The sequence below is a fragment of the Berghia stephanieae genome, chromosome 5, assembly GCF_034508935.2.
Source record: "Berghia stephanieae isolate SIO BIC M18660-M18661 chromosome 5, UCSD_Bste_1.3, whole genome shotgun sequence".
NCBI lineage: Eukaryota > Metazoa > Mollusca > Gastropoda > Nudibranchia > Aeolidiidae > Berghia > Berghia stephanieae.
The window spans coordinates 43,300,697-43,313,196 of NC_088364.1; the positions used below are offsets into that span (position 1 = coordinate 43,300,697).

Sequence of the window (12,500 nt, forward strand, 5' to 3'; positions counted from 1 at the left end):
AGTTAATGAGAGCTGTGTAAAATTAGTTTCCTTCGACTAATAAATATTATTCTTATTTGAAGATAAAGAAAAAAAAAATCATGAAAAAAAAAAACAAAAAAACTTTCACTTCTGGGACTTCAAGCATATCTTTAAAAAAAAATAAAAAATTGTTGACCTATTTGTCCACTGAAAGAGAACCAACCATTACCGTATTTAGTGTAATTATTCTTTTGTGGTATCGATCCTTTACTTGTCAAATAAATATTAGTTGTTTGGATTGTTGCCTGTTTGGTTTGTGTCACTCTTTGATTTCATTTGAACGATGTATTCTGCCTTTATGTGTACTTTGTTGCGCGCCCCCTTCCCCTTTTTATTTCAAATAGGTCCCAATAGGTATGCGAATAGAATTCTTCATATGAAACATGTTAAAGAGTAGGTAATTGTACGGGTTTATGGCATCTTTAAAATGGTGGAATGGGGTTTATGAGCACTGATGGAAGGTTTCGTCTATTTCGATTTGTTGTTCCCATCCATTTTTTAAATTTTATTTTGGTTCTCTGTCCTTTCAAGTAGAGCGATTTTCTTTTTACCCAGGTTCTAGCTGGGGTCATTCACTGAGGAGTTAGTCAGGTATGAGCGCGGTGTTTTTTATGTATGAGACGATACTATTTTTTAAATTGTTAATTAACTGTCTGTGTGACTTACAAGAATGGGTGTTTTTGACTTCCAACATTGATGGGTGTCTGTATGACTTTAAACGGTTTCGTACAATACATGTTTGTAGATTTCTATTGGGATTTGTATACGTTATTTCTATGCCTTGTCTCGTGTGTTGGTTTTTTTTTCATTATGCATTGTTGAGTCAGTATTGTTTGCGATCATCGATGAATTATAATTACTGGCATTTTTTACTGTTGTGTACCGTCTTCCTTTTCTTGTGCGTTTATAATATGACCTAAAAGTGCCACAAGCTGTATGAATTCTGTTTGATTAAACTAGACCATAAGGAAGGTGATGGATAGAGTCGGTCGGTTCTACGTAACCCTCTCCTTACCACCTGGAACAAAATCGTCACATTTGTTATGACACAATATACATTTTTTCTTATTCATATTTATTTTGTACATCACAATGATCTTTTATTTAATTAAGAAGAACATACAGTTATTTTGTTGAGAGCTTGTCTGAGTTTAAAAAATATTTTTTTCTGCTGGGTAAGCCTGCCATTTTGGGAAATTACCGAAAATGATCGGTAAGGATAGAGTGAAATAAATGACCAAATATTAACATGGCAAAGGATTTATCATTATATTTATCGTGCAATTTCGAGACTCTTTCAAGCAAGCGAAAAAGAATGGAATTGTTGAAAGTCGGTCAAAGCCTAATCAACAAAGATATACCGTGTGGACGTCCGGGTTTACTTCTTTCTCTTTAGTGTTTTGAGAGCGATTCATTTTGACACAAAATATAGCAACCATTAAATTCCTATTATTACACACCAAAGAAGATATTGGCAAAACAAACTAATTAGGAGCAGGCAAGATAAAGATTTGAAAAAGTGTTTATGAAACAGTGTCAGACATAGCAGAAATGAAAAACACATAGAAAAAAAAAACACCCCCCAAAAAATCAGCCTGCCTCGACTGCCTGTCAAGGCAGGGTGAATTTGTTGGATGTTTTTATTTTTTTCTTGTATTTTTTAATTCCTGCTTTGTCAGGTACTGTTTCATACATACTTTTTGAATATCAATGAAAGGATTTACGTAAAATTCATTGTTCGTTACCAAGGCTGAGAATTGGGAAATCCAAAACCTAATATTATACTGTTTTAACTGATGCTAACATTCAAATTCTTCATTGGTGTTCTTTTTTTTTTTCTTTGTTTTGATAATTCTGTTTGTTTTTGTTTTGTTTTTATCATTTTGAATAAAACCCAAACCATTCAGCTTTCCAGCCTCGTCATTATACGTACATCCTCACATCCAAAAGCAATGCAGTAGATCGCTTTTATTCGATCAAATAAAGATATGTCATGGCTATAGACAAGTTCTGTTATCAAACCAATTAATCGATAGTCGTGTTACAGGTATAAATATTATGTATGCATGATTGGGAAAGGGGGGGGGGGGGTGACTCATCTAGTTTGACTCTTTATCATTGACAGTGCTGAATTAAACTCATCAATACTTAACGCTTTCACGATGCGGCTAAGGCTTCTATTCAATGGGAAGTCACATCGCTGTTACGTCTTTTTTTTTTTTTTTAATTATTTTTTTTTGGGTGTAAATGGCCATGTCTTCAGTTATTAAAGTAATTAAATTATACATAGTGAAGTGCGTTGTATGGCAAATCCGTGGAAATGCCCTGTATAATTGTCGATGTTTATTTTATGTTATTCTATTACCGTATAGGACACACTATGATTCATTCTCGGCATTTAAGGGTTTGTCGTTTTTGTTGGGTTTTTTTCTTTGAAAAATTAAGCCCTACATACAATATCCGCTTAAATATAATAGTGAGTTATTCATTCTCACTCGGGTTAAATGGGATATTGTGTTATGTGCCTTGTACAAGAATAAAGCGCCTGTCGTTTTCTAACTTTGTTAACTAATAATAATAAAACTATTTGATTTAAAATGGAATATCGCGCACCTTATTCTGGTTATAATTGATAAGAGGTTGACTTTTATTGAGTTTAAGTTTAAATATATGTCTTTCTTTCTCACCTATCTTAAAATCGCTTGAATTTTACAGTAAATATTACCTATTGTGTCAATCTGATATAATGTTAGGATAAATCAGATATTTAAAAATCGAGATTAAAGCTAAAACAAACCAAATTACTAATTCAAAACTATAATATTTACTCTCTACTTTAAAGACATTGAATGTAATTTACAAGATTTGGGTTTTAAATTCATTTTTTTAGGTTAATCCCGGCTTAATACCGCTTTGAGGCGGTTGGTCACAATATTCCATCCAATTGTCTATGTTATTATCTGCTCATACTATCTTCCATTATTTTCCACGTACTTTAACTCTGTCCATACCGACCATTTTCCGGATTTCCTCCCAAACGTCATAATCACACAACATAAAATAGATTTTTAAAACTAACCCAAAAGGAATAAGAACATGCTATACATAATTAAGTTTGTCCAGCAAAACGGCCTCCACAACACAGCATTAAGTTCTTCTATGTTTAAAATGTTCTTCAAATTTTGTAATATCCAAAAGAAATCTGAATGAAAAAACTGTTGTTTGTAACGTAACGAATGTGACGATTTCCGTATAATGGGTAAGGATAGAGTTAAAGCATCAGAAATGACTCCATCCAGTCTGATATTTTCTTTGTTGCCCCCTGTTTTTGGTTTATTGTCTTCATTCAAATATTAAACTTGTTAAACCATTCGTTTGTCATTCATTTAGATAAAAAAAAAATAATGAAATTTTGGGCTAGCATAGAGACTGTAAGATGACAGTCAGTCCCACCTTCTGTCTTCATCACTCTGAGCTGAACCTTCACATCATCCGAATTTTACGTCATACAACCATTTTTTAAAAATAAAACAAAGTTATTTGTAAAATTCCGCTAATAAAGAATAATTGAATCATAGACATAAAAGCAGCTTCTGTATATCTGAATCAAGCAGATTTTCCATAATTTCACTAATTTTCTCCAATCCCAGAGACCAGCTCTTCAATATGACGGACTTCACGATAGAGCTCTAAAACATTATTTCAGTCAGCCAGAAATCAAAGTCCAGCTCACACAAATGAACGGGGTATGTTTGCGTGGTCTGGTTGATTTTTATTACATGATACAGGGGTGATGTTGAAAATATTTGGGAACGTCAAGACATTCTTTATATATATATATATATATATTATATATATATATATATATATATATATATATATATATATATATATATATATATATATATATATATATATATTGGAACTTTGCAGTACATTGACAAATCTTTTTTTTTTTTCTTTTGGCCAAAAAAAAAAAAAAAAAAAAAAAAAAAAATATATATATATTATATATAATATATATATAAATATATATATATATATATATATATATATATTGAACTTTGCAGTACATTGACAAATCTTTTTTTTTTTTTCTTTTGGCCAAAAAAAAAAAAAAAAAAATATATATAATATATATATATATATATATATATATATATATATATATATATATATATATATATATATATATTAGAAAGATAGCGTAATGCAGGTTTGAATTCCACTGTGGGTGGAGCAAAGTTTGATCCTTTGAAAAGATTTTTAACTCAAATGTTCACACCGTACTCTGGGATAAAATGAGTAACTGACCGGTAACACAGTTGCCTTATCAAAAAGAACTTATACTACCGCCTTGCAGGTTACATGTCTCGTTCCACGTGTTCTGAATTAATGTTGTTTTGAACTATTTGTGCAACTCCTAAAGCACAATCAGTGGATATTTCGAAATATAAACTATGTTCTTATTAAGATGACACTTGGATTACCTAAAGTCTTTAACCTGAAATTTTTTTCAACGTAGGGAGCAGGCACTGATACAAGATAGAAATATGGAAAAGTGTGTATGAAACAGTACCCTATAAATCAAAAATAAAAATACAAGGAAAAATTTTAAAAAGAAATCCCATAAAATCAGCCTGCCTTATTTGAAGTCTCAGATCTTTTTGAAAAGTTAAGGGTCACCTTTATCTGTTGTTTTAATATATGACAAATTAAATGGCGTAAACGTTTTGAGGCCAAAATGAAATTATTGTCAGTGCACAGCAGAGTTGCTTTGTTCTATTTTCCTTTTGTAACTAACAAATCAGAAACCTTATTGTGATTTCAAAATTCACCGTCTTTCAATTTGTGCAGTTGGAAAAGTAAATGCTAACAGATAACTATGTAGGATCAAGGCAAACAGTTTGAGATACATTTGTTTTGACGTTCTTATCTTATGTTTTCTCCGAATTCTCTCTGATCATGTACAAGCCACCCCTATATTTTTATTAGTTTGTGTCAATGTACGAGAGTGCTGTGATGGTTGAAACACTAATATTATGTTATCTATCTTACAATGTTGTTTTTTCAATGAAGAATCGGATTTTTTAAAAAAACGAAACAAACAAAAGAACAAAAATTGTTCGGTAATATCAGCTTCTATCAACAAAACACATTACATTTTTATTCATTTGAAAGAAGCCGGTCAGTAATTCACTCGTCTACGAGAAACATGGACCTGGTTTTAGTCCCTGTACATTCGATATTTACTCCTCGCCATTCCTCTACCTCGAAGCAGTGACTTTGTCACTAAACATACGTCAAATCTGATGGAAAGCACTTTGCGATAGACCCAGATTTTCACACTTCAGAACTGGGTAAAATTTGGTTTCAAAGGTCACATGACTTTTTATTGTAAACGGTCTCATGTTTACATTTAGATGCTGTTCATGGATTCGGATCCGACTCATATTTTTTTCTGTACTAACACGCATTGAAAAATAAGATTGAATGAAAATGATTTATGACATTTTGTATTCTGAAGAATCATAGAATTATTCTCTGCATGGTGCTTCATTAATCGTTTTCTCTTTTTTAAGAATTTATTATTTCATGTACATTTCTTGGAACTAACAAATTTATCATTCTACATTATAATGTAACATTTTCATAATTCAACCTTTCACTTTGAATAATGTTATATATATTATATATATATATATATATATATATATTATATATATATATATATATATATGTTATGTGTGTAATTTAAAGCATGGCTTTGCATTAGATTAATTACTATCGTCAATTAACATTTCCTTGAAACTGTAGGTATATAAAAATCTGAAAAGTGGTCTAGAATTAAAGTCTAACACGAAGAGGAAAATATTAAAATCTCCGTGGCTTTAACTTGTCGCACATCTAGGACTTAATTATATAAGATCATGTTTGTTTTTTTAGTCAGAATGTCTGAAATTATAGGATCCTCAGTCAACGATATTTGTGTTTTGGGTCAAACTTTTTTTGTTTATTGTTTTATTTATTGTTTTGTTTTGTTTAGTTGGATTTTTTTTTTCGTTACTTTTTGTTTTTGTTTGATTTTGTATGGGGGGGGGGGGGGTCTTTGTTTTATTTGTTAATTTGTTTGTTTATTCGTTTTAAAAATATTTTTTATTATTCATCCGACATCGTCAGGTAGTGGCATCGCTTTTCAGATTTTTATCTTGCACCGATGGTTCTCCAACTTTCCCTTTTTAGCATAGCCGAAATATTGTACTTTCGGCATTACATGTGCAATGTTGAGATTGCTGATATCAGTTAAATTATATAGTTTTGTTTTGGAAATTGTGTACACTCTCAATTGGGAATGATTGATTTCAGGGCAATGGCAAAGGTGGATGTTTCGGGAAGAAGGAAGTCCAAGTAAGAAGGATGTTGGATTCCTACATGAAACACTACCATTTCCAGGTATGTGCTAAAAGTATTTTTATTTGTCCTTCAGTTTACCTTTTCTTAGCCCTAGAGTAGATTCGTTTTTTTTTTTTATCGAGCGGTCCATTGGAATCATTCCCTTTATTATTTTTTTTAACGTACATGAATCGATTTTGACTCTTTTCTTTGGGGGGAGGGGGGGGGGGTGTGTTCACTTTTTAAAAACATCTAGAATTGTTTTCCTTCTGTCTTTTAAAATATCGGAAGAATCAAATGTAAACATTGAAGATTCTTTTTCAATCTTGTGCAACCCTATCCAACCGCCAACACTGAATAAATGTACAATAATGCAATTTTAAGTAAACATTTGATTATATATATATATATATATATATATATATATATATATATATATATTATATATATATATATATATATATATCTTTTACCTTGCGGTTCCGGTTTTGAGTGTAATTAAAATTGAAAACGACGATACCTAAACGCCACCCAGCTTTCGTCAACAGGTGTAGGTTAAGCCTGGTGTTATAAATATAATATTTTGATCTCCTAATCAGAATATGGAAAAAGCTCTTATTGTGCAAACTATGCATTATTATCCACCAGCATTTTGCTGGGGTTTTTTGTTTTGTTTTGTATAGTTGGTTATTGTCGGGATATACGTAATATGACTAGGGCATAGATGTGCATATACAGCCTTACTCTGGGAGGAAAAACACACGTTTTTAACATTGTGGCCAGAAAACTCGTCTTTCAATTATCGATTGATTTATGACCCACATCGTGTCAAAAAATTCTCAAACCCGAGACTTCAGTGAACATTTATAAACGTGTTTTGTTTTGTTTTTGTTTTGTTTTGAGGTTTATTTGTGGGTTCTTTTTTATGTGTGTGCTTTTTGTTTTGTTTTTTGTTTGTTTGTGTTTTTGTTTGTTTTGTTTTATAATATATATATATATACACACACACACACACACACACACACACACACACACACACACACATCGTTTTTTGGAATACGGCAATTTAGACCCTACTTAGTTCCGAATTGGTTAACCAATTTTCAGACTTATAAATATGGGGTCAATGGACTATTGTCTTTATTATTTATAGATATATATTGCTTTAATTGGTGTGCCATCTTTATTATTTTAAGTTTTCTTCGATTAATTATTTAAGAATGCCCCTTCATTTTCTTCTTCTTTCTTTTCATTTTTGTATTGATCTAAGAATTTTTCTTGCTTGTAGGCAGAGCTATTTGCCTCGTCCCCAAAGAAAACCCCTGAGTTATCTAAGGTACTTTGAGTGATAGAGTGGTTTGAATACACACATATTATTGGGTTGGTGAGCGGACGTACTGGTTCAAACATAATATTATGAAGACGTCTCCGGAGATTTTCATTAAGTGATGGACCACGGTGCTTTTATTATTTTCGATTTTTGTCAACCTATCAAACATCAGTAAATTTTGAAATCAGCGAAAGTATCGGTGATAATAAATAAGTGAGAGAAAATTATTTTTAAAAAGAACTATCCACCGCCTAGACGTCCTACCTCTCTGGAGACGACCTCAAACGTTTCAGTTGTCCACATTGCCCGTGTTAAGGTCTATTTCCACCCACTGTTAACAAGGTTTGCTTTTCACACTTTGCCTTTGTCAATAGCCATTAGAAAAAAAAGTCAGCTGACGTAATTTGGTGGCATGGTTATTCTTGTCGAGTGTAATCTGGAAAGCAGACTACGGTCGTGCCTCAGGCGGCGTTTATGGTGGATGGAGATAGACCTTTATGCTTACCACATGACATTGTTATGATTAACGGCCCCTAACACGCTTTGATAATGCGATTTTTGTTTGATCTAGATCACTCACGTAATTTAACACAAAACACACAGCCATATCTTTATATACATATACCAGTTGCACACTCAAGTACTTACACACTTGTAACATACACATGCACAAGGTATCTATCTATCTATCTATCTATCTATCTATCTATCTATCTATCTATCTCTTATCCATCTACATATCCATCACTCTATCTATCTATCTATCTATCTATCTATCTATCTATCTATCTATCTATCTATCTATCTATCTGTCTGTTTGTCTGTCTGTCTGTCTATATGTTTATTTATATATCCTTCTATTTATCTATCTTTCTATATATCAATCTGTCTCTTTGTCTATCTATCTGTCTCGCTATCAATCTATCTATCGATATATCTATCTATTTATCTATCTACTTTTCTTTCTGTCTATCGATCTCATTTTCTTTATGTCCCTCTGTCTATTTATCTTGCTTTTTCCTCTCAGGAAAGTCAGACACAGTCACAGTTTGCGATGTGATTCCATATATATGCAAATTTCTTAATTGTTGTAATTCGTGACATGGCATGGTGTATGTTTTAGATACCTGCCCAATTATTAACCGACCTCCTTAGGTCTACTTTTTTTTTCAGTGCTTCGTTCATCTTGCCTGTAGGGCATATGGGACCAAATTTTATTTTATACAGTACACCTCGGTTTGTAGCATCCTATTGTATTACTTATACTACTTACACAGCACTCGCTGGATTCTGGCACCCGGAATTCCAACACGCTCTGCAATAGATAGTTCGAAGATGACGTCACGCAATGACCTACTTTTATTTCCGGATGACAAAAGAACAAGGCTGGTTAGTAAACCATGGTGAAAAAGAAGGTCATGTCCGATTTTAAAAAGTGAAAAATGCCAAATAACTGCCTAATCATCATGTACACTGGAAGACAGGGTCGAAATGGAGTTAAAATGTTCAGGATCCCATCAATTAGGAAGACGAAGGATTCCAAAATGCCGAGCTGGGTGACCGAATGTATTGTAATGTATCTCACGAGCATTGGATTTTGGCACGCTCGGAATTTCCCGAGAGGGTGATAGAATCCTGAGAATACTTTACAATATCCGTCACTGCGTATTGAAGACATTCACCCCAAAGTTGAGTAGGTATTGTCTAAAATGTTCTGAGCTTGTAATTATTAAATATCACGTTCGTATCTAGACTTGAGACTAGATCGAGCGATCTTTAGACAATGTAGATAAGCAGTACTTGCTTTGCTTGCATTTCCAGAGATGGCATCGTTATGTGGGTTGTTGACTTTTACAGGCGGAGATTGATTTTTACTCAATATCTTTTATTTCCAATGAAGCACGAAGTAAAAAAGATGATAACATCTCGTAATTTGAAGAATACAAACATGAACATTTTTAAACAAGACCTTGACCATAACGTTAAAAATAAACATGATGCGAATGGTCTCCACGAGTCAATTGTTGGTACGGTGGACAAGCATGCTCCCTTAACAACTCGAGCAGTAAAAGTGAGACGTCAAGCACCCTGGTATAATACCGAAATAAAATTGAATGGATTAGCCAAGAGGCGGGCAGAAAGAAAATGGCTCAAGTCCAGAGATGCTGTCGATAAGAAGCGGTACATCGCGGCTAGAAATGATGCAAAAGCCGTCAATTTCAGGGCCTAAAAGAAATTCTATGAAGAAAGCCCCAAAAACGTGGGACGTTCGAGACAATTCTTTGCCTTGACCAAGGAACTGCTGGGACAACAGACGCAATCAGCTCTCCCATCTTTAATCGATCGTGCAGATCTACCAACTCGCTTTGGTCAATATTTTAAAGAAAAAACGATACCATCAGGAAAGAACTCTCGTCCGAATCTATCCATACAACATTTGACACGTTTCATGGTGATTCATTAACACATTTTTCAAAGATTACTGAAGCTGACTTGTGTGATTGCATTATGTCGTCTCCAACTAAAAGTTGTGATTTAGACCCCGTAAATACTGCCATTCGAAAAAAATGCATTGATGTAATTTTAACACCATTTACATGTATTGTTAATAATTCGTTGCAGTCAGGTGCTGTACCAGACATTTACAAAGTTGCTCATGTCAAACCCTTTTGAAAAAACCCGATCTCGATAAAGAGAAGTTAAAAAACTATCGCCCTGTCTCTAATCTTCCTTTTCTCTCTAAGATCTTAGAAAAGCTTGTTTTGAAACAATTACTGTCTCATCTTAAAAATAATTGTCTTGAAGAAAAATTTCAGTCTGCTTATAGGCAACATCATTCGACGGAAACCGCACTTGTTAGGGTTGTTGGTGATCTCCTCTCTGTTATAGACAATGGTTCATGTTCTTTGCTGAATTTGCTTGACCTATCGTCTGCTTTTGATACTATTGATCACAATCTTCTTCTCAAACGTCTTGAAATTACTTATGGCGTGTCTGGTGCAGCGCTTGATTGATTTAGGTCATATTTGTTTAATCGTAAACAGATTATTACGGTGGATGAATATAGATCTGAGGAAATCTTTCTTGATTGTGGGGTTCCCCAGGGTTCAGTACTTGGACCCTTTCTTTTTGTTTTGTACGTTGGCCCTCTGTCTAAAATCATCAGAAGTTTCGGTCTGTCTTACCATCAATACGCTGATGATACGCAATTGTACTGCGTTTCCAATACGAGAAATTTACAAGAAGTATCAGCCAATAGTAACAATTGTATCCAAAGTGTTAAGAAATGGATGAATGAGAACAGACTGAAACTGAATGATGATAAGATGGAGGTGCTGTATGTGGGGAACAGGAAGTGGAAAAGTGAAACGGATTTGAAGTTGGGGGATGCCTCCATTCAAATTGTTGACAAAGTGAAAAACCTTGGCACATTCTTAGACTCTGGACTGTCGATGGAGCATCCGGTTAATAATTTGGTTAGATCTCTCTTTTTCCAACTAAAAAAAGATTGCTTCCATTAGACGGTTCATATCTGAGGATGTGACCAAGCACCTGGTTGTGTCCCTCGTACTATCGAAATTGGATTATTGTAATGCTCTGTTGTTTGGCGTTTCGCAATACAATCTGAAACGTCTTCAGATTGTCCAAAACAGCGCTGCCAGACTAGTATTCATGAAGCGTAGGTGCGACTCTGCCGGACCTCTACTTCATGACCTGCATTGGCTGCCTGTTGAGAAAAGGATTACATTCAAAGCTTGTATTTTAGTGTATCGTTGTCTTGAAGGTACTGCCCCTTCCTACCTTTCAGAACTAATTGAAAGATATTCAAAACCCCGCGCCTTACGTTCGGCCAGTGATTCCACAAAACTAGTTGTCCCTCGAATTCGGAAAAAATGCTGGAATGAGATCCTTTTCTCATTTCGGACCCTCTATTTGGAACGCCTTACCGCAGAGCATTCGTGAAAAAGAATCTTTGTCTATTTTTAAACGTTCGCTTAAAACATATTTGTTTCGATTTTAGTAGATGGTATGAGAAGCAAGATAGGTTTGGTTTGTGTTGTGTGTTGTGTTGTGTGCGTGTATGTGTGTGTGTGTGTGTGTGTGTGCTTGTGTGTGTAAATGAGTATGTTTCAGCCAAAGTAATTTGTAATTTAAGCGCTTAGAGTCTGGTGTCTCGGAGTTATAGCGCTATATAAGTTTTCAGCATTATTATTATTATTATTATTATTATTATTATTATTATTATTATTATTATTATTATTATTATTATTATTATTATTATTATTATTATTATCTTATCGTATTCACTAAGAAGGCAGTAATAGAGATGTGGCTCGGGCTTCATTGAAGCCATTGACGCAACTATTTTACTGATATCTCGGTGAAAACGGTTTGGTCTGTAGTTAGTTATAAGGAGGCGAATAACGGGAGAAATTATGACGCGAAAGAAGTTCTGTTTCGTAAGGGTTAGAAATCCGCCCACTCAAGGTTTGTGTGCTAACTATATTTTCATAGTGTATGTCTTGGTGCTTACACATACATTAGTCATGTCTTCCTATACGAAAGTCAACGAGAGGAGGGACTGATCACATATCCCACCACATATTAAAGCGATAGTATGTCTTTGAGTCAGAACCAGATTTTCCTTGGTCGGAACAAAAGTGGCTTTTAACACGGCGCGCTTTCATGTTAGAGTTCATGAAAGTATTTATAGAACACGTTGCCTCCTTCAGACCTGCCACTTAATATAATATTT

The 12,500-nt window shown here is 33.8% G+C and overlaps 1 protein-coding gene across 25 annotated transcripts in view; it reads left to right on the forward strand.

Moving 5' to 3' along the window:
- Positions 1–12,500, forward strand: part of LOC144972968 (uncharacterized) — a 56,436-nt gene that overhangs the window by 10,890 nt on the left and 33,046 nt on the right. For 8 of the 25 annotated variants that reach the window (XM_078914833.1, XM_078914841.1, XM_078914828.1 and 5 more), the window contains 3 exons: positions 3,672–3,767; positions 6,388–6,474; positions 7,703–7,750. In XM_078914833.1, the coding sequence (XP_078770959.1) occupies positions 3,672–3,767; positions 6,388–6,474; positions 7,703–7,750 (231 nt within the window). The remainder of the gene's footprint in view (positions 1–3,671; positions 3,768–6,387; positions 6,475–7,702; positions 7,751–12,500) is intronic. The other 17 variants (XM_078914830.1, XM_078914845.1, XM_078914837.1 and 14 more) reach the window with 3 other exon arrangements.